The sequence below is a fragment of the Pteropus medius genome, unplaced genomic scaffold, assembly GCF_902729225.1.
Source record: "Pteropus medius unplaced genomic scaffold, Ma_sr-lr_union100, whole genome shotgun sequence".
Taxonomy (NCBI): Eukaryota; Metazoa; Chordata; class Mammalia; order Chiroptera; family Pteropodidae; genus Pteropus; species Pteropus medius.
Genome location: NW_024349801.1, coordinates 10958130 through 10981716, shown reverse-complemented (window position 1 = coordinate 10981716; position 23587 = coordinate 10958130). Strand labels below are relative to the sequence as shown.

The 23587-nt window shown below is 39.6% G+C and overlaps 1 protein-coding gene across 2 annotated transcripts in view; it reads right to left on the bottom strand.

Moving 5' to 3' along the window:
* The window catches only part of ADAMTS18 (ADAM metallopeptidase with thrombospondin type 1 motif 18), a 357590-nt gene that overhangs the window by 277811 nt on the left and 56192 nt on the right, over positions 1-23587 (bottom strand). Inside the window, exons 5-6 of one of the 2 annotated variants that reach the window (XM_039888839.1) lie at positions 16305-16702; positions 14040-14140 (exon numbers count right to left, since the gene is read on the bottom strand). In XM_039888839.1, coding sequence (XP_039744773.1) covers positions 14040-14140; positions 16305-16413 — 210 coding nt within the window. In that variant the 5' untranslated portion in view covers positions 16414-16702. Of the gene's footprint in view, positions 1-14039; positions 14141-16304; positions 16703-23587 lie in introns of those variants that run through there. The other variant, XM_039888840.1, reaches the window with a different exon arrangement.

The following is a 23587-nucleotide window of genomic DNA, read 5'->3' as shown; positions in this document are numbered from 1 at the left end:
TTTGCAATCCTTGCAAAATCTTTGTGGGAATGTTGAATAGGAAAATTTTGGTCTTATCAAGGTCCCTTCAATTTTGGCAAATTTTAAACATATAAGCAGATAGAAATAAGCTTTCTTAATATGGAGGCGGGGGGTCGTGTTAAGATGAGGTCTCTAAAAAGGACCAAAGAGCAGATATGAACACAATAGGAAGGAGAAGGGGAAAGGAAATGAAGGAGAAATACACATGGGAACAATTCTCTGGGCCTTGTGCAAACTTGTGCTGATTCTGACTTTAGATTTCTCCAGGACGACTGGGCAGGGGCCCAAACCAATCTGTTTTGGAATAAGATACACTGAACCACAGTGTATACTGGGCTTAGGACTACCACTGAAAGCAAGATGGGAACAGCAATGGTTAAATGTTACCAGCTATCATTTTCCAGACAAACATTTAATTTTTTGTTGTTTATATGTCTCTTCCACAATAGGAAAAAATTCAAATAACTGATTTAAGGGCGACTTGATGCTAGAAAGACAGTATTTTTTTCCGTCTAGCTTTCGCAATATATAGTACTTTTAGGCTATGAAATATTTTTCAACAATACGATTACAAATTTTAAGAAGTGCCATCCAAAAACTAACTATAAACTATAAATCCAACTTCTAAAAGTTCACACAAGTTCACACATGTCAAAAAATAAAATGTTTTGATATAATAGAAAACATGTTTTCTTGGGTAAAGTAGGCTGCTGATATTTTTATAATGCTATAGATGATTAATTCCCGATTGGGCATACTGAAGGCACTTTCTTACTGCCTCTTTTCTTTTCAAGGATTTGTTTTCAAAGAAGAATGATAATGGCAACTCATGTAAAAATACTGTCCTTTCACAAAAAATTTTGTCAAAACTATATATTCGGTTATGGTTTTATGAAATTATAAGGTCTTAGGAATATATTTCATAACTGAATGTGGCACTTAAAAGATCTACTTTAATAGAACATACCAAAAGAAAATTCAATTGTAAGACAGAAATTATGAACAGTTTTGTCTCCTTCAAGTGAGATATTTAGTGTTTTTATGAATGGTATAGATTAATTCATCCATTTATTTAATAAAAAAAAAAAAATACTTGTAAGTACTTATCATTTTCACAGTGCTGAAATTACCACTGTGAATAAGACAGACAAGAACACAAATTTATAGAACTTACATTCTATTGGGAGCAACAAATAAACAGTATGTGCGTGGATGGGTGGCAGGGTGGGAGGGTGGAGGTGTGGGTGGATGGATGGATGTATAGACAAACAGACAGACATCACTGATGACTTTATTATACTATGCATAAGTTCTATAGATAAGGGATAATGAATGATGATCAGAGACATTAGTTAGATAAGATATCCAGGAAAGGCGTCTCTGACTAAGATACCTTTGGGAGGAATCCTAAATCATGTGAGAAAGAGTATTTCAGATAGAGGGGAGAGTAAGTGCAAAGGTCTAAAGGAAGGAACAAACTTGGAAGATTTAAGAAACATATATTGAAAATGGCAAGATCTAAGATGAAACAATGGGAAAAGATAGTAAAGGTAGTGTGAAGAAAGATATCATTGGAGGCAAGGGGGTCCTCTAAAGCTGTAGCAAGGATTTTATGAAAAAACTATGTAAAACGTCTGGGTTGTGGTCAGTACTCAACCATTAGTCTTTCCTTCAGTTTTTTCCAACTATATTTAAGAAATGTCTAATCAACAGACTTATCCACTGGGGTTTTAGTCCTCTTTCAAATTGATTTCCACTTAAAATGTAGGACACTGCTATCTCGCTATGCAGCATATCCTTTCAACCTTTAATTTGCATGAAAATTGCTACATCAATAATGGAGTCCTACATAAAAACCACAACTGTGAAATCAAGTAAACTCTACAAAGTGGCCAAACCAGAGGACTTGCCAAATGTCACCACTATCAATTAGAAGTCATAGTGATTTGGGACAACATTTTAAAAAAAGAATAAGAAGTCTTTCTTCTAAAAAGCACCAATAAGAGTCTCCTTCCATCACAAAAACACAGGGTAACAGGGCTTAACATTATTATTCCCCAGCATTTGGTACAACTGAGCACTGAGTGCTCACGTGGTAGGGAACTGCTATGTTTTACTGTGAGCTCTGTGCTTTTTAAGATTACATATTCGTTGATTTTTCTTAAACACAACGTAAGGATCTCCCTCTTTCTCTTCTTTACCAAGTATAAAATTGAGAACCTTCAAGTTTTATCACTGCAAGGAGACGTTTTGGTTGAGGACCCTTGCTAGAATGTGAAGCATTGACTCTGTTCCTAAGATTTACATTTCTTACAGGATTCCTGGTGCTACCACCCATTGGCCTTGAGTAGTGTTGGAGAAGGAGATATTATTCACACTTTAGTCTAAATGTGAACAAAAGAGCCTTCTATTAATACCCCATAAATTAACTAAGACAACACAGGAATGGTCACATCTGACCGTCTGCTAAATGAAAAATCAACATCAAAATAAAGAATATCATAAATGTAGATAATCTTGTTTACCATGAAAAACCTACTGGCTGTCAGCTCGTGGCTCTGCGCAGCTGAAGGCAATTCCTAACTTTTCATCTTCTTTTAACTCTCAAAATCGAGGAGTTCATTCCTACATATCTTGAATCTTATTCACCTTAGCTAAAGTGTTCAACAGAGAGAGAGATCCACATCTCCACTGCAGTTTACCTAGATCCATCTCTCCTCTGGTTGACTGACATCAAGAATAAAATTCATTTCAAACTTCGCCTCTTATTCCTCCATAGGTAGAAGCTGTATTTTGATGGGTGCCAACAGTCCAATGTCTTCCAAAACAAATCTAGAAATGCAAGATCTATGTATCTCAGAGCAGTGGGTCATTTCCCTAAAAATATTTCATTCTCCAAACTCCAGCTTTCTCAAAACATGGAAAGAATTTATGCCAAAGAAGATGGCATTTATATCTATCACCCATGCCCCAGTGTTATATTCTTTAAAATGCAGATGTTGTTTTAATAAACATTGTTTTCATACAATTGTATCTACATTATATTTCATAAGTTTGTAATAATTTTCAAGCTGTCACATTTCTCTCCCCTGGCCTCCAAATACCTTTATTCATGGAATTGGTAAGAGAATAACTGTATGACAAGATAGAGCATGCTGTGACCCATTTCCTCTAATAGACTGTAAGCTCTGAGAAGGGCAGGCTGTGTCTGAATCATCTCTCATGCCTCTGTGATTTTGCACATACTGGTTACTCTGCTTTAAATTCCTTACGGGTATACACTTTTCAATCTTGTTGGCTTTTCAGAATCTAAACTTTCTTTTACATTTGGAGAATTCTACCTATGTTTTACTACAGAAGCTGAAAATATCAGATATTGATTTTCTCAGATGCTCTTGAAGCCAAAGGATGAACACATGACCCAGGCTTTGTCAATCAGATGCACCCACATTGGACATTGAAACAGGACCCAGCAGCACCAAGAAGTGGCAGCAACAGAGGTTGCGACAAGCTTGAGTTCCCACGCCACAACTACAGGGCTATCGGTCAGTGTTCGGGGATTGAGCTTTTTTTACCAGACCAGTTCCAGGGTATGATTTTGATCTTTGTCTCTGGCTGTGTAAATCTGAGCCTGTTTTTTATTCCTCCTAACAATACCCTTTTAATAAAACTCTTTTTCTGTTTAAATTGGCCAGAATCCATGCCCCAAACTTCCAGCTAAGAGTTCTCACTACACTTTCCTTACCTGGAGAACTAGCTCAAAGCTCCCAATAACAAGTTGATGAGTGAAAATATGAGGTAATAACCTGGCTATTATTGATAATTTCTGCAGATAAAAAGAAAATCAGTTTTTAAAAACAGACCAATCTCCTATATTAGAGCCTACAGATCCAGTTTAGAACACTATTCTTCTTTGTGTAGGAGCTTGGATTATCTTTCTAGATAAATACCCATCAATCTGATAACAATGCTGTACATTTGTAGTTACTCAAAATAATTCTTATCAGTTATGATGAGATAAAAATCCTTTTAAAAAAGAATGCTTTCCATTTTTAAAAGATGGAAATCCTCAGCTAAAAAGAGGTTTGTTTTCTTCAGGTGAACGTTTTAGACCACAGGTTTCTGCACACTTTTACTGGAAATGTTTTAAAGTAAATGGCACATAACGTTTTTAGAGCACAAATAGACATTTCCAAATGAATCTGCACAATCCAATCCATTTCATCATGGATTGAGGACCAAGTGAATCATGCTTAATGGCAGAAGTCCTTTCTTGAGTGCTGAGGGATAAGACCTTTCCTGTCACCCTCCAGGGTCACTCTCTCTTCAGGCCCCCTACACTTAATTCTAAAGCTTCTATTTGGGGAATCCTCTCCTCACCATGCTGAGGATGGAAATGCATGAAGTGTCCTCTGAACAAACTTGGGAATGCACCTCATCATACTGTCACCAAAATTTTAGGACACAACAGTGAGCAATGATGTGCAAATAGATCCACAAGTGGGCCATTGTTTCAGGCTGTGGTTATTCATGTGTCAGTGTGCTTTCAAAGTGCATGCTTCTTACAAGCAAGGTCAAAAACAGACGCTTAAATTACATAGTTGTGGGTGTAGACAGAGCCTCCAACCTTGGCTCTCAATCAGAACAACATCTGTGCTGAGACATAAAAGAAAGCTGTGTTACTGGGAATGCTCATCTAGAGAAAACTAAAAATAGTGAGCTGCTTCACTGCAGGTGCCCATGGGAACCTTAAGATAACACTTTGCTATATGTGAGTTTCAGGCAAAATTTATTTGCTCAACTACGAGCAGAGAAATCCTACCTAGAATCCAATAGGATAAATTGGGTTCCACTTTCTTGTCAATTTCAAACAATGGGTGACCGGGTCCTTTCTAATCATTGGCACAGTAGGAAAGAGTTCGAGATGGATTAGTTATGTCTGCCACGTGACTGGAAGTGGGGAGTAGTAGCAGGAGTTCTGTGGACTTGAAGACCCTGTTATCCAATGGCTCAATGTCAATTAAGCATTGGCTGATTTCTTCAACTCATTGTTGAATTCTCCTTCCATGGAAACTCCAAAAATGTTTCCTTCTGCTTCTTTTAGAACATTTACTATATTTCACTCTTTATTATTTGCATGCTTCTGTTTCCCGCTTCTAGACTTTTAATTCCCCAGGGCAGTAAATGGCATTTTATTTGCTATAACAGTCCTCTCATATCTTAGCAATCTTCTGTCCATCCTTTTACCTGTTCCTTAATTCAGCAACAAGTATTGAATGCCTATTCTGTGTTGGAACCGACTAGGCTCTGGGTGAATGGCATTAAGATCCAGTCCATACCTTCAGTAAACTCATGGTCTAGTGGACTGTTGAATGAATGAGGCAAAAATTACATTCCAGTTTTCCCACTGGTGTGATCTTTGCTAATGATCATCTCTTAGAAGAGTTTGGTGCTTAATGACTTATGAAGTCATCCCAAGGAGCCAGACAGTAAACTGAGATCATATCAAGAGGTTAAAAGATTTGCTCACAGTTTTACCATAATATGTATTGACAAATAAACTGAAAAAGGTTTTTGAAAGTAGCCATGAAGCAAAAGGGGAAACCCTCTTCCATAGTTCTGTGACCTGAAGCCTCAGCTCTGACAATCATCCCAGCTTCAAACACAGCACATGAGCCTAAGCGTCTATGGTTGGCTGGTGATGGCTCCCACAAAGCCGTCCATATCCTCATGCCCAGAACCTGAGAATATGTAAGGTTACGTGGCAAAAGGGAGTTAAGATTGCAGGTGGAATTAAAGTTGCTAATCAGCTGACCTTAAGATAGGGATAGGATCTTGGATTTTCCAAGTGGGCCCAATGTAATCCCAAGAGTCTTCAATGGAGGAAAAGGAGAGAACCAGAGAGACAACGGCATGAGGAGGACTCAGCCGGACACTGCTGGTTGTGAAGATGGAGGAAGTAGCCACAGCCAGGGAACCTAGGCATCCCCTTTAGGAACTGGAAAGGAGAAGGAAACAAATTCTCCTGGAGAGTCCAGAAGGAAATGCTAACACCTTGAGTGTAGCCTTGTAAGACTCACTTTAGACTTCTGATCTCCAGAATTGCAAAATAAAAAATGTGTGTTGTTTTAAGTCATTAAGTTTGTAGTAATTTATTACAGCAGCAGTAGGAATCTGAGTCCTCCTGAGCAAATTAATTTCAAAATATCCTCCTTAACAGGATGTGTGTGTGTGTGTGTGTGTGTGTGTGCAAGTGTGCACGTGTGCCTGTGTACGTATGTGAAATAAGAGAATACATGCACAGGGTCATCACACAGCAGAGCAACCACAGATGTCAGCTTCCTTCTGCCATTCCTTGGAAATACCATATACCAGTAGTCTTTTTTCTTTCTTTCTCCTTCCTCTTTTTCCTTTTTTCCTTCCTTTTTTCCTTTTTTTTCTTTTTCCTTTTCCTTTTCTTCCTTTTCCTTTTTCCTTTTTCCTTTCCTTTTTCCTTCTTCCTCCTCCTTCTTCTCCTCCTTTCCTTCCTTTTCCCTTTTTTCCTTCCTTCTTTTTCTTCTTCCTTCCTTCCTCCTTCCTTCCTTCCTTCCTTCCTTCCACAATTTAAACAATTTCTGTCCTATACTATTCTTTGACAACATTTGAAAACACAAAAGAAAACAAACAAAACTCTTCTTCGAAGAAAAAAGGTCTCCACATTAACTACACATGAGAATCACCTGGGGAACTTTCTGAAAATAAAGATGCCCAGGAATTTAGACCAATCAAACCAGTCTCTCTGGGAGGAAGTCTCAGGTATAGGTCTCCTTGTAAAAGCTCCTCAGGTCACTAAGGTGTGACGAGGGTTGAGAACACCCACGCTGAAGCTGTGGAGGAGCTTTTGACAGCAGAGCTGAGAGAGCCTTGGTCTGGTGAAGACCTAGTTCCTCTCTCCTGTACTTGTCTCCATTATGTCCACAATGTGACTTTCTGGCTCTTTTTCTTATACACGCTGGTTTTTCTATTTTGTTTGTTTCTTCCAGAGAGCTCCTACCAAAAGAAAACTGACTCAGAAGTCCAATAGATAAAAAGAGATAAAAATAGGAGTTTAGGAAGCCTAGAACCCTTCTGACTCCAGCCCTCTGCATTTCCTCTGAAAAGTTCCAGAGTTGGAATTATTGTTTACTTGGGGAACCTCAGAGCTGAGCTGGACTTGAGCAATTGTCTGTGTAGCACGTTCCAAACCATATACCACAGACCATTAGGTCCTCGAGATGTTAACAGATGTCATCTGAATAAAATAATAATGAGGGGGAGGCTGTTGTCAAATACCTTAGAAAAACACTACCCACGCTGAGTTACTCTTGCATATTAAAGGCTCTGAGATGCCGGATAGGATAGGATAGGATAGGATAGGATAGGATAGGATAGGATAGGATAGGATAGGATAGGATAGGATAGTCAGACAGACAGATTAATCTAATACTTCCTAAACTTAATTGACCAAGGAACTGTTTTTGTCTGTCATCCAGAGGACCCAGTTTGGAAATTCTAATTCCTTCTTGTGAAAGATGAGAAAACGAGGCCTCAGGAGATGACATAATTTACTTAAAGGCGTAAAGCACAGTCTGCCAATGTCTCCTCTTGACCCCCTGGGCTCCCCTGACCTGGGCTATTTCCAGTATGCTGACGGCGTCCCCACCCCAGGGTGCCTGTGTTTGCTATCACTGTCGCAGAGCTTCCTCTGCTTCCTCTTGTTCTGGGTGCAGAGACTAATAAGAGCCTGTGCGTAAACGCTCTGTTTTGCATCCACCAGAGTGGGGTGTGCTCCCCGTAGATTCTCGGAGGCTCTCCAGCAGCCGTGAGCCCTGGCTGCCCACCTGAGTGGCCCTCCTATTGGTTTCGCTCTCTACCCGGGCCCTAACCCTACTTCCTCACCTGTGCTTCCTAGGATCAGTTTCCTAACAAGTTCTTGTGTCAGGACCTGCTTTGATTAGTAACAAAGAGTTACTAACTCTGCATTTAAACAAAGTTAGGAATGATGATCTAGACTTATGGTCTAGTTCAGACAATAAATAGATGATTTTTTTAAAGTCATTTTTTTAAGAGTGATGTTAGGTTCACAGCAAAATTGAGGGAAAAGTACAGAGATTTTCTATATATTTCCTGCCCCTACACATGTATAGTTTCCCTCATTATCAACATCCCCCAACACAATGGTTCATATGTTACAATTGATGAATCTACAGTGACACATCACTATCACCCAAAGTCTGCAGCTTACGTCAGGGTTCACTTTGGTGGTGCACATTCTATAGGTTTGGACAGGTGTATAGTGACAGGAATCTGTCCTTATGGTATCATACAAAGCATTTTCACTGCCTTAAAAATTCTCTGTGCAAATGATCTGGTTTTTTAAATGAAATCACATTTAAATTCCACATTCCAAGTTTTAAGCAGACATACACATTTTCTCCAGAGACAAGCAGCTAAATTCTACTGTCGAAATCAAAAATGTTAAAGCTTCTTCTTCTTTTAGACCTTAAATAAACAAACAAACAAACAAACAAACCGAGAAATAAGGCTGTGTTAGAGATAAAACATTTTGCCTTATCTTCAGAAAATAAGCAGGGCTTCTCCATTTTGTGCCCTCTGGTAAAAGGTCACAGACAAATAATATGTCATGTTGCTAGAATGTTCCTTGAAAAGGAAACAGAAATGCTTAAGAAAGTTGAACTCAGAAATTTCTGAACAGGCTGCACATCTGAGGTGGCTCCTGGCTGCCAATTTTTTTTTTTTTCAAAAACAGTGAATAAATTTGCTCAAGAAATTAGCTGTCAATAGCAGAGGTTGAAAACCTAGCCAGAGCTCTAAGTTTGGCCAAGGAGCTCAAACTATTTTCCAGATATTTGGGCTCAATAAAATTTAACACATTTTTCTCAGCAACTTCTTTTCCCATTTAATTTCCAAAACTTGAAATTATAAGGGAACTTTAGTGTCTGTATTTTAAACATAAGTTGATATTAAGCTGGCAGATAAGCATTTTTTGATTATTCTTTCAATGGAAGAAACTACATTGTCTTTTCTCGTATTATTTGAATGGTGCACAATTCTGCACGCTGAGGGAGGACATTTAAACTTGAAAGCTCATGAGAGAAGCTTACACTTTGAGAGACAGACAGAGAGAGAGAGAGAGAGACAGAGAGAGAGAGAGAGAGAGAGACAGAGTGTCAGTCAGTCTATCGGGGCTTCGGGCAACCTGGCCTTATAGACTGGGAGGGAAAGGATATCTACTAAAGTAGAAAAAATGCAGCCCTTCCCTTTCACCTCAGAGGAGACTGATGATGTCTAAGGCCAGTTGGACAATAGTCAGGACGAGCATTACAAATAGATGAATAAGTTGTTAGAATCCATCTGCTCAGCTCTGAGGATTTGAAAAACTGGCTGGGTCCAGGGTTGTGTGCTTCAAAATACAACTACATCTGATCTGCTCTTCATCAAAAGTCACGGTTACTAGAAATACATTCTGAGAGTACTGCTCTTGTGCCCCGTGAGGGTGTGACTTGTCACTTCTTCCTAACCGCCTTCTGATCCTCAGTTCTTGTCACGCTCAGTGCCAGAAACTTTCCCTATCCTGTGGCCTGACCTCAATCCCAGACAAATGACCAGACTATCTGACTCTCTCCTTGCCTAGGTCTAAAAACAGATTTAGTTCTGAAGAGCAGAGAGTTCTGAAGATGTTTTTCTACATCTTCCTTGACCTCACACTGTGGAGCTCCTGCCACGGGAAAATACTATCTCGTCTTAACATTTCCCTCTTTGATACCTCCAGCCAAGCCCTCTGCAGAGACATTCTGCCATACAATGCTCATGACCCTTCAGCAGAGCTCCCTCTGGAGATTACACTGGAAGCCTCCTATGAAGAATGCTTTAAGAGGGTGATGGAAATGTCCCCTTTGACCAAAAATGACTCCCTCAGAAGCCTGTCACAGGACCAAAAAGTCCACCACTCAACTCTTTTCTCTGGATTAAAACACAGATGGCAAGTCTAGAAAGATGGGAACATATGAAGTTGTTATCAATTATAAGCTCGCCGGCTAAAAAGAACCTACCAGATTTGCTCTGGCCACCAGTAGGGCTGATGAAAAGGGATCATGGACACAAAATATTTGCACAGATATCTAACAAAGGAAGATGCCTGGACATAGAGGTTAAGCAATCAAAATGTCTTCCTTTAGCTATAGAACTAAGGGAGAGGGGGACAGACATTATACTATATGCCACGAAGAGGACATAACCCCAAGGAAAAGACACACAGATAGGAAAAGATGATAGAAATGATTATGAAAACAATGTCTGTAGTTTTCATTCAGTGAGAAGACATAGTGTTAAGCATTTGACATGCATTATCTTATCTGATTTTCATGATCCATGTACTAGGTAAGTATTCTCATTTCCATTTTACAGATGAGTATATTGAGGTTCATAGACAATTCATCCCTTATCTTATTCATACATCTAATAAGTGGCAGGTTGTAAGTTCAAGATTCCCCTCCAAAGGTCATTATCATTCCACTCAGCCAGACCATCCTCCAAATAATGTATTAGTTATATTATAAATAGGGAACATGTGTTCTTTCTCAGGGAAAAAGAAAAGAGAGCGAGAAAATATCCTACTAGATTTCAGACTAGAGGCTCGGCCTAGAGCACCAGAAATGTCAGTGAACTAAATCAACACTTGTTCTTTGGCCTCACACTCCACCATTCACCTAAGTCTGTGGCTCCCAGATGGGGGTAGGCATAGGAGGACTCAGAGATATTGCAAGGAATCTGTGTATCCCTATGCACATCAAACCTTGTCTGCAGACAAAATACATCATGCACATATCAAGATAATTCTGTGACTAATAATATACCAGTTGATTCAGAAGTGTTACTGAATTCACAGTAGATATTTATCATTGTATATTTCCTAACCTAGGAATATTAAATGCATAATTAGAATCATATGGGATGGGTGCTATTGTTATTAAAAAGGGATTTTCAATCCTACAATGAACAAATTCCATTCCCAGATATATACTTAACAAAAATGAATCAGTATTCATCAATAGACATTATACAGGAATGGTCATGAAGGATATTTATAATTTCCCCAAAGTGAAAACAACTCAAATGCCAACAAGAATTAAATGAATAAATACATTTGGTATGGCCAAATGCAAAAGGCATGGTCACAGAGCGGAATATGATACCGCAATAAATATGAACAGGCAGCAACTGCACACAACAGGATGAATCTGACAGTGTGACACAGAGCAAGGAAGCCAGAAATATAAAATGTATGCTTAGTGTAATTCCGCTTATATAATAATCCAAAAGAGGCAAAACTAAATCTTTGCTGTTAGAAGTCAGGAGCAAGGTAACCTTGAGTGGTGCAGAGACAGTGAGTGGAAGTTGAGTGAGGGGGGCTTCTGCAGAGGCTTATAGTGTTCAGTTTCTTGATCATCTGGATGTTGGTTACATGAGTGTATTCACTTTAGGAAAATTCTTTGAGCTGTGCATGTGATTTTATATGTTGTTATTTATGTAAAATTTTAATAAAAGATTTAAAAAACAGAGGACGTGATCCCTATAACGATCCACCGCTCTGCGTAAAGGTTCACCCCGGCCAAGCTGAGAACTTACCCTTTGCCTCCCCATTTTTGTTCAGGTCATCTCCCCAAATTAAAATCATTCATGCTACCATCTCTACCTATAAAAACCTTCTTCATTCTTTAAGACCCAGCTCAACAGCACCACCTTCAAGGAACCTTCTCCACTTCTCCAGCCAGAAGTAAATTCTTACTCCCCCAAACCCTAGAGAGTTTTCATTGCATTTCTCTGATCACAATTCTGAGGTCTTCAGGGCTTTACACAGCACAGTGCTTGCCAAAGCTTTCTGGTGTTATAATAATATCCACATCTTAACCTCATTGTGCAGTGATTTATATTTGTCTTACTTCCTGCCCTCAAGAAGCTCACAGTGTTGAGAGAAATATATATCTACTTATCTTTGTATATGTTTACTCATCTTTGTATTGCCCACCACACCCAGCCCATTACCACGTACACAGTGGGTACTCAGGCAGTGTTTCTGAATGAAGACAAAAGTCACCTGTAAAAAGCACTTGCAGTGAAAAAGATACCTTGATGAGCTCAGCAGTTCTATCTCCTATCTCTATAAAAGAAAATAAAGAAGACTTCAATATGAACACTGCCCTTTCTCCCAGGTGGCTGGTATTTTATTGGGGTTTATATGAAACTGAATACTCCGTTAGGGGTCCAATTATCTATACAGGCAAAAATGTGAGTTTTACACTACGAAGACTGAAGGCAGCTGAGATGTTTGGATCACAGTGATGGAGAGCTCAGCCCAATTCCAAGTTCCTTGGATCAACCTTGGCATGTGCTTCCACATATTAGGAAAAGAGATCCAACAATCAAATCAACAAGGCAACATGCAATGAAAAATGACAGAAGTGGCACTGAAGGATAAGCCTTCAAGTCCACTTCAGCCTGTCTCTCAGGAAGAGCAGTGGCATTTCTGAATAGTCTCCAATGTGTCTTCAATCTATAGTTCTGCCTCCTCCCTTCTCTTTTTCCTTCCTTTTTCTCAACAACCTGCACATCGTCTGGGTCAAATTCACTGTGAAATGATTTTTTTTTAATCATTAAGGCAAAATGAGCGGTGCTGGAGTGCTAAGATTCCTGAATTAATAATATTGCTGCCATCCGCGATTTTGACTTTCCCTTTTCTGTAGGCGGAAGCCAAAACATTAGGAGATATTTTCCAGCATTACAGTCAAACTGTGCATTTTTAGATCTGTGGGCAGGCTGAGTGATCTCTAGCCAGAGCCTCAGCCCTCAGCCCTACATTCCAATGTCATTCCCTTACCACAGCATCATTTCTGGCCTCCCCCAAGTCATTGCTTTGGAGAAAATGAAGCACATTTTTCAGAATTCAATTTAAGAATAACCCAGGCAACCTAAGGCCAACTGACAAGGCAGTTGGTGAAGTCGGCAGAAGGAAGAGCCGACATCGGCAAGACGTATGTGGTCAACACCTCCCGTCAATAAGATCTTTTTATACCTGTATCAAGAAGTTTATTGAAAGCTGGAGTTTACAGGTCCAAACAGCCTAAAGTGTTGGCATCTTTTCCTTTTTACTACAATTGCGAGAAAACAGAGCATTCAAATTCAAATATGTATGCCAGCATGAACCTACTTACCATTCAGGTACCATCTTGAACATCATTTCTCACAGAAGTCTGGCCTGAGCCTAGTTCAGGTTAACAGTCTTCCTTCAAAGCACTTGCCCAATTGTTATTTACTAATTACTTGTATAATCATACATGTATTGTCTGTCTCTTCACAGAAATATAAGTTCTGTGAGGGTAAGCCTTGCAGCTGTGTTGTCACGGCTGTGCTCCAGCATCACAGAGTTAATCAGGAGTACCTGACAGATACTCGTGGTTAACATCAGCCAGGTGACTACACAGACCGCTGGGACCTCACCCACCACAGTTGGAAACCAGAAAAGAAAGAAAAGTGTTTTTCATGAGCCAATATAGATGGTGAATCCATGAACAAATTTCCATTCCTTTTTCGTTCTCCCACACATCAGGACCCCCAAATGTCTCTTGTCCCTAATTTATGACATCGCCATCCTCCAAGTCAATCAGTTTAAAAACCTAAGAAAAGCCATAAGCTCTGTCAGCTTTGTCAATCTCCCTACTTCCAACTAATTCATTCTACCTCTGCAAACTTTCTTCCAGCTGCTTGCCCCTCTCCTTCCCCTCAAGTCACCCCAGTCTAGAATCTTGCATCCACTTTTCTAGACAGCTAACTGGCTTCTGACTTCTTTTTTTTTTTTTTTTTTAACCCAATCTCTTCATTTCTAGCTAGCAGATAATTTTTGGAACTTTTAGATCACTCCCTACAAGGAAAAGCACTAATAAATTCTCCCATACCCTGGTGAATACAGTGCAAATCCATACCTTGAAATGCTCCTGGGTCCCCAAGCTGTATCCATGTGATCCTCTGGTGTTCAGTAGAAATGCCACTTTATGCAGGAGGACTTTTGTAAATCCACGTCCACCTGAAAATGCAACCAAATGCTTCCACCGTGTTTTTTGGAACTTTGTAAATGTTTAATTTTATAAATTACAAAGCATCTGTTAAATTGTTCCTATTAGTCTGGAAAGATCTTCCAGCCATAATCTAGATCATATTGGTTTTTGTTTACCCCAAAATGCCTAACACTATGTCTGGCACATAGTAGCTTTTCAAAAACATTTCTTGAACTTAATCAAATTCACTCCTTCAGTCATTCTTTCAAATATGCAGTTTCTGTTTACCAACTCCTGCCCCATCCTGGGATAATGATGTCGAATAATTGTGTGACCTTAGGAATGTGACTTTAACTCTTCTATGCCTTAGTTTCTTCCTCTGTAAAATGAGCCATGCTATGGATGAAATAATGCAAGTAAAGCACTTAGCCCACTGTCTGGCACATAGTATATGCTCAATAAATGTTAACCTCGTGTTATTATTATTATTGTCTCACAAAGCAGTCTGTTCCATTGTTGGGCAGATATGATGACTAAAACATTCCTCTCAATTTTGAGTTCAAATATTTTTCCCTATAACTCCTATTCATTGATCATAGTTTCTTTGCCTGCGGGCAACAAGAATAAAGCAATCCAAAGCAGGCTCAGACACACTTTTAAAAATCTGATTCTCAGCCCCGGACCTGGAATAAAGAAGGGAAAACAGGGGTCAACTGAGGAGAGAGAGCTGGATTTCATTAATTCCATGGATTTCTGAAAGGGCTAAGGTTCTGTAAGTTGGTGTTCATTTTCTACCTTAGGAGTTTCACTCTGGGAGTCCAATATACTACTTAAATTTCACTTATTTCCTTTAGCTGTAGGATTTGGGTAAGTGAGAAAAATTCTGCAAAATGACTTCACTATTGGCAATAATTTGCACTTGGCCAAATTGACCTGCAATTATTCTAAGAGTATCAGAAGTTTCCAAATTAGCTTAGGCCCTGTCTGGTGCTGAGTAGGCTCCTTGGGTGGGTCATGTCCATTCTTTGAGTCTAGCGCAAGATGGATCCAGCTGCCCTGAAGAACTGTGTCCCGCGTCCTCATTTCCCCCAGCACCTGGTGTAGCTCGTCCTAATAACTATGACACTGATGGACTTGCTTTCATTTCTCCAGGTCCCCACGTCCTCTTCAATGATACTCCAATACCTTGGAGTTACTTATTTTTTTAAGAAATGGCCTCTACTGACAGAAGGTTCTTTTCTTTAAGAGACTAGGTTTTTCACTTTTTCAACATGCCCTACAGCTGATCTGTTGTGCTACGAGGTTGCATAAACCAAGCTGTGAAGAGGCTTCCACATTCGCACAAAATGACACTGTAGGCTTATCTTCAGAATTCTGAAACCATTTCCAGAAATGCAAACAAGAGTCTGTACCTCTTTAGTGGTTGTAATGACTTATTTTCAACTACTAAGTTCAGAACAATCATAATTTTCTTCTCACTAAAAGGAAACGAATTATGTAGTATTTTTACATAATTGAATATCTACTCTATCTCACTTCATGACAGCGATAGCCTCCTAACTGACCCTCTGCATCTACTTTTGTCTTCTATGACCTATTCTCTACCAGACCTCAGCATGATTTTTTAAAAATATGCCATAATATCTTACACCCTGCTTTAAAATATTCCAGAGCTTCCATTGTACACAGACTGAAATCATAGACCTTAAAACCTTATATACTCTGGCTTCTGAGATCTCTGCCTGCCTTCACACCATCCTTCCCTTTGCTTAAAATAGACAAGCACACAGAACTCCTCACGGGTCCTCAAATGTGTCAAGTCTGTCCTGAATAAGTTTTTGCACTTATTCTTCCGTCCACCTGGGTTATTCTTCCCCAAGTTCTAAATATATGGCTCAGTCTCATGTTTTTGCTCCCATCTTGCAGTTAGCTTTCTCTGAGAACTCTAAAGAGAATCTCCTTTCTTAACCTGCAAATCCACTCTTTAAAGAATTCAGCTTATTTCCTTTATGTTGGCCTTCTTGGGAATGCCATGATTCGTGTAGTCAATAGCCCCAACTCTAAATGAAAGGCTAATGTAAAGAGAAATCTACGAACTTAGACGTGCTACATTGCTCACTATGGAGAAATAAAATAACAATCTTCTAGTCATGAAATTCTATAGTCATCATATGAATCATCTATAAAAATTACCTCCATAACAGCCACAGAAACATTGCCAGGGAGAAGTACTGAGAGGAAGAAAGAGTCTCTTCTCTTTAGCAGGGTCTTGTTCACTCTGTGAGGAGGAAATCCTACCCATGCTGAAGCTTCTCACTGCCACCGGAAGAGCCAAGTTTGACGTGACTGCAACAACAGGTTGCTTCTTTAATACTCCAGTTTCCTTCTAGAACTGAATTATCAGCCTACTTCATACTCCTTAGATGTGACAGGAGCAAAAAACTAATCTGAAGAGGAATTTCTCCTTGATCACTGTCCATTTTCATGCTCCTCAGAAGACAGACACCTGATACAGGAACTTCTCTCAGTGGTGAACAAGTAGGCTGGTGGCTTGTAAAGTTAGCTGGAGACATGCTGAAGTTTCACGAGGCCTAGAAAATGAATGAATGAATCAATGAATGAATGAGTAAATAAATAATGAAAAATAGTAGCAATATTAGTCAAATATTTAATGAGTATTCTTGTACAGAAGTGGCTCTAACCCTTTCCCATATGTTATTTCATTTAATTCTCATATCGGTTTTATGAAGATGCTGATACAATCTCTCCATTTTACAGATAAGAAAACTGAGGCACAAAGACATTAAATAAACTAACCCAAGATCATTCAGGCAGCAAGCTGTATGTCAGGATTTGAATTTAGGAAGTCTGACTTCAACACCTTTGTTCCTAATCACTTACTGCCCCTCTTTTTGCCAGAGAGACTTGAGAATCAATACACCACAAGTGATGGTGGCAGCACTCAAGTACTCAGAATTCCAAAAAGAAAAGATTTGCAAAAGTGGCTATGCAAAGCCTCCGCCATCTTGCTGAAATGAGAAGAGACTGAGGAGTGTCTCAGCCCTGTGTGATTCGATCTCAAAAAAGTTCTGGGGATTCTTGCAACATCTCCCCTCTTCCACTGGGCAGATCTCTTGTTACCTAACTCTTGTCTACACTGTTTCAGTAGGTTTCCCATCACCAGTGTCTTCTCTGTCATTATGCAGCCAACTGTCACTCTAAATCTCAGTTCTAATCACATTGGCCCCTGTTACCCATTACCTACTAAACCACCTGGCTTCGAATCTCAGCTTCGCCATTTCCTAAGTAGGGAAACCTCGATATGTTCCTTAACCTCATCACAGGTCAGGTACCTTCACCTTAAATGGGACTAAAATAACTTTCTTACAGTGTTCTTTTGAGGATCTAGTTTGTAGCGATGGTTCAAAAGTGGTAGCTATGTTGCAAAATAAAGCACTGAGCTTTTAAGATTTTCTATGTGCCCAGTTCCTACCATTTCTAAGTTTATCCCTCACTAATGCCCTTCAACAAATATTCCTCCCTCTGGGGTTCGCCTTCTCTCCTCTAGTCTAGCATTCCTCCAAGGGTGGTTCTTAGACTCTCTGCACCAGATTCAACTGACGTGAGCTTAAAATTCAATTCTTTAGTGCCATCTTCGGCCTTGTTAATCAGAATTTCTCTGAATGGATCTCTACTGTTACGATTTTTAACAGGCTCCCCGGGCAATACTTGCAAATACCAATGACAGAGTCGCACTGCTCTGTCTATAACGATATGTTCTCTGTGCCTGAGATTCCTTCCAGCTCTCATATCTGTCACCCGAATCCCACCAATAATTCAAAGGCCGACTTAAATTTATCCCCCTTCATAAAACCATTCCAGATTCCTCCCTCCAGAAATAATCTGTCCCTGCTTTGAATTATCATGGTACTTATTTATATACATGACAACTCTCCCGAACATTTTCAGGCTTCTTGAGGTGAGAGTCACTATGTAATTCATATTAATATTTCCCAGAGTTATCTATCCCAGGGCCTTGCATAGACTAGATAATCAGTGAAAGTGAATCAAATGGGCAGGATGGAGTCCAATCCCAATATTTTCAGATCATCTTTACAAACCACATGTATTGAGCAATAACTGACTCATTCAAGGAACAAAAGGAGGGAAGTTGACCAAGCAGACTTTATTCCCTTTCTCTCCTCCCCTTCTCTCTGATTCTGCTACCTCACCATCCAGGATCACCCCTCAATTCCTTAGTCCGAGTCTTGCAAATGGGGGGAATGGATGGAAACTCTTCATGACTTCCCTTTAGCACAGTGGAGACTTGCTGACAAAGTTAGGTATTTCTCTGTGTATTTAAGAGTAAGCAACAAGGAAACCAACATAACAATCATAAACCATGTAAAAATATCAAGTTGCCCTGGTTCTAGTTTAGCCCAAAGGGCTGAAATAATTTCTCCAGCATCTTGGCCAGCTTCTGGCTCCATGAGCTCTGCAGGTTGGTTGCTGTTCTCATTACTGCTAAGCAAAAACTAATCACTCACTCATTTGCTCCCTTCTTCAAGTACTCCCAGTACTTTCGCTCCTAGGTATTAGCTCGGGCTCTATAACAAAATACCATAGATGGGGTGACTTAAATAACAACCATTTATTTCTCACAGTTCTGGAGGTTGGAAGTCTGAGATTAGGATGCCAGCAGGGTTCGGTTCTTGGTGAGGGCCCTCTTCTGGTTGAAAGGGTCCTGGGTACCTCACTATATCCTCCTTACATGACAAAGGGAGGGGAGAGAGGGGGAGAGAGAGAGAGAGAGAGAGAGAGAGAGAGAGAGAGAGAGCACGCGAGCGTGAGCACGAGCATGAGCACGAGCATGCAAGCGAGCTTGGGATTATTTCTCTCCGATCTCTTCTCATAAGGGCACCAAGTCCATTCACAGGGGCTCTACTGTCATGACCTAATTACTTCCCAAAAGCCCACCTTCAAATACTATCACACTGCAGAGCTGGGCTTCAACAAATGAGTTTGGGGAGAGTGGGGACACACACATTTAGTTCATAACACCCACCCACCCATGATCTCTGTATATCTCATCCTGGATTTTGTTGAAAGTGGCACACCTTATCCCTAGGCAGTGGCAAGCAAGATGACACCAACTATGCCAATGTAATCTCGGACCTACTAGTGTAATCACATTTCAATAAGGCAAGAACAATTGTATTCATTTCCTATCCACATTTATCTCACTCACTATGGTCCAACCATGTCGCTAACCCTGTCATTCTTCGAACACGCCAAGTTCTTTCCCACCTCAAGCCTTTACATGGGCCATTTCCTCTGCCTGCTATGCTCTTCCCCTATTCTTATGAATATGTGAAGCTTTCTTTTAAAAATAATTTTCCCTTTAAGCCTCAGCTTAAATAGAATGTGCAACGGGGGCTTCCTAGAATGTACCACAATCCTAGAACATACCACAATTTGTCTATTCATTTCTTTATTTGCTTAGTCCTAGTCTGCCTTTCCAGAAATGATAAAAAACTAAACAAGGTCAAGAATTGTGTCCACAAGAATTATTTGCCATTCTTGACATACAGTAGCTGCTCAAAAAATATTTGTTGACTGATACAATAATTGCACAATATATAATCACAAGGAAAGATCATGTAATAAAATATATCAGATCTTTTGTTCACATACAATTTTACAATCAGAAAATATTTTTTATTTAATTTTATAACAATATAAGATTTTAACATTAGCTCTATAATTTATTTTGCTGATAAAAGAAATAGGTCCTTCTCATTATCCTGGAATATGATTTACCATAATACTTATCCTATAGACTCTGAATAATAAATCTCATTTCTCTCAATGGAACTCACCTCCTAGGGACTAAAAGTTGACATCCTTTTGAGACATCAACAAAAAAGAGACAATTTAAAGAAGCAGATGTGGCTATTTTTGAAGAAAAAAAAAAATCTACGTTCTGTTTTAACTTTGCAAGTCTGAAGAATTCTTCCATGACAATACGCTGAGAACTACTTCATGAAAATAAATAGCCACAGAGGAATATGGATTTAATTGCATGAATTGCTGCATTAGCTAAAATAAAACAGCTGTGATCACATTCTGGGGTAAAAACCATTGTTCAACAAAGAGTTCTGTTAAAGATAGCCCCAGTGATGAGTCTGGCTTTCTAAAATCAGGCATACAACTTCCTGGACCACCCATTGTTCTTAAGGTAATAGTGATTCCGATTTGGGGGGCATGTGGGTTGTACAAATGTCTGTGCCATAGGATACGGGACTGCTTGATAGATTTTTCTCTTTCCCCCAAATACACAGCTCAAGTTACTTAAAATTACTCGGCAAAACAAATTCCTTTCATATTTCTATAATCCCAAGGCACAGGAAAGGTGCTGGGCTGGCAGCTGGGGCTTTCAGAGTTCCAATTGACTACAAGATGAAACTAGAAGCAGACTTTGTCCAAGCTCTTTCTAAGGAATCTTTGTGAGCAGACCTTGGTCCCTGAGAAAATGAGTCTTCAGAGTGGTGATATTTGGTATTTCTCAAGATCGGAAACCACCTTGAGATAATGCTACAGCCTAGAAAATGCCACAGAAAATTCATATATATGTTTTTAACACAAAGTTTGAAGTCTAGCCTCCAGAAGCTCTGTAAACACTCTAAAATTATCCATGGACCACAAACTCAGAACTCTTATTCTAAAATGCTGAAGCAGGGCTTGAGATGGGAAAAGCCCAGAATTCAAAGAGTTTTTTTCACCAACCACCGTCATGTATCTACTTTAAATAGCTCTGCCACATACCCGTCTCACCTCTAACACTTCCACTGGACCATCTGCACACTTTGAAACATGCAATCACTATCAAAGCAAGCAGATAAGTGGAAAGTTTGAGAAAAGAGAAGCAAAAGGGCTTTTGAGCAGAAGCTCAAATTCCTAAATTTCGAATATTCTGGCCAATTCTACATTCCTAAGCTTCTGTTCCACTGACTTCACAAGCCAGTTATTATCAAAGTTAAGTGTACCTAAACGTCAACCTGGGAAGGTTACCTTTAAATGAGATAATCATGTTAAGTGAAATAAGGCAGACAGAAAAAGTTGAAAACCACATGACATCACTTATATGTAGGATGTAAATCTAAAAGCAACAAACAAACAGGACAAACAAACAGAGATTCATGGACATGGTCAAAATAGACTAGTGACTACCAGAGGGTAGGATAGAGGGGGAGAGGAGAGGTAGATGGGGTAAAAGGGGTCAAATCTGTGGCGACAGAAAGAAATCTAACTATGGGCGATGAACATACAATGCAATATATATATACGCCTTACTGTTGAATGGTACACCTGAAATCTACTGGATTTCGTTAACCAATGTCACCATAATAAAAATAAATAAAAATAAATTTTTAAAAAGTGCAGATTTCTAAGTCTCAACTGGCTTCTGATTCAAAAGGGTTCTATGGTTTTTATTAAACACACAGGCGATTCTGAAGTAGGTGGTCACTTAACCGCGCTTGCTATGCCACTATTTCCTTCTCATCTACACCCCTTTTTAGGGAAGCTTTCAGGAAGGAGATGGAGTAAGAGGTTTCCAGATGACTCAATGACTGAGAAATGCCCAACTACCGATTATCAATTGAATATTTGTCTTAATTGCACTTGCAAAGTCCCTTTTGCCATGTAGTAAAACATATTCATGGTGTGACACCAGAGGAGAAGACCTACCTGATTACTACTTCTTTGAGAGCAAAACCATGCCTCTTCATCCTACACGATCTACAACCAATCATAAGCACAGATTAGGTAAAAGCAGCACCTGTTGCTTTTGCCTGTCCAGCATTTATTCCCCTCTGTTCCCCATTCTTTCCTTGTAATCGTGTCTCCGTTTCCCTTTAGGAACTATCTTCCTAAGTGGAGTCAGACTGGGCTGACTCCACTCCCTGATTCCAGATGTGGACACATGATCTATGTTGTGCCAATCAGCATAATCCATTTCCCTGACACAATGATTGGTATGTGATCGTCATGTGACCCAAGCTTGGCCAATGAAACTCAGTCCTGGAACTTTTGCAAGTATAATTCAAGGAAGTGCGTAGCCTTTCTGTGTAGGTTGCTGGGGCTAGGGAGTTCACCAGCCATCCTATCACCACAAGGGGGAGAACTGCTCTAGAAAAGAGCAACACAGATACAAGCAGGGCTGAGAGAGAGACAGTGGCCGAATTCTAGAGATCTGATTCCTGGATTCAGCCATAGCGGAAGCTAGCCCTACCTCCCAAACTTTTCAGTTATACAGAGTACACAGCTGATATAACAGTATTTGAGCCAACGTTAGTGTGTTTCTACCACTTCAACCAAAAAAATCCAGGTTTATTTAATGCTTAATAAATGTTAACTGGTTAATAGCCATGCTTAGATTTGGGAAATATTGAATATATTTGGGTTCTTAAAGCCCACAAAATACTTTTTGCAGAAGAAGGTCAGTTGTTTAACTTACATCTTTGTCAAAAAAGACTGATACAGTCATAAAACTATGGCCTTTGGAACTGGACAACTGAATTTGGATCCTAGCTCTGACACTTACAAATCGTGTGGCCTTGGGCAAGTTACTTAGGAATCTTTAAGCAGGACAAGACTACAGTAAAAACCACATTGTTTTTAGAAGATCACTTTTATCTAGATGATGGATTGAAGGGTAAAGAGGCAGCAGCAGGAAAGTATTATCAAGTTCAGGCAACAGTGCATGAAAGTTAGACTAAGGTGGCATTACTTGGGATGCAAAACCTATAAGACTTTGTGGCAAGCTGAAAATGTGGGATGTGAGAAAAAGAGAGAATCAAAGTTCCCAGAAACTAGTTCAATTATTTTTATTCCAAGACATTAAAATAAAGAAAGAAATGCAGCCTGCTAGCCAGGTGGCGGGTGCTCTTAGATTCTAGTTTTTTTTTCATGTCACAAACAGCTTCTGGGGTAGACCTGTAGCTTCCCTCCTCTTGAAGGAATTAAGCAGCTTCTCACCTCTAGACAACAGAGGGAGATCTTGCTAGTAGGTGATGCTTCCATCACTTTGATTTAAAGCTGTTTCCACGAGTGTTAGAGGAGTCCCACTGGTGGTATATTAGGTGGTTTTAGGTAGATTACACAATGACTAGCTGCCTGCAGACAAGACATTAAATAACTCTGAATCACATGGGGAAGAAGCTGTTCTCCTTTGGGCCTCTTAATTATTTTGTCAAGAAAAGAAAATCTCAAGGGGGGCCTAAAACATCTTTAAATCCTCTTTCTAGCACTTTCTAATCCCCTTGTTTGACAGGGAACAGGTCTCAGGCTCAAAACCTTCAGGGGGCCACAGTACCTAGCTGAAATTAAGTAATATTGTTGTGTGTTGAATTTATTTTTACACACATACTTTCTCTTGATGGCAAGTCGTACTGATTTTCCACTTATAATAGCTA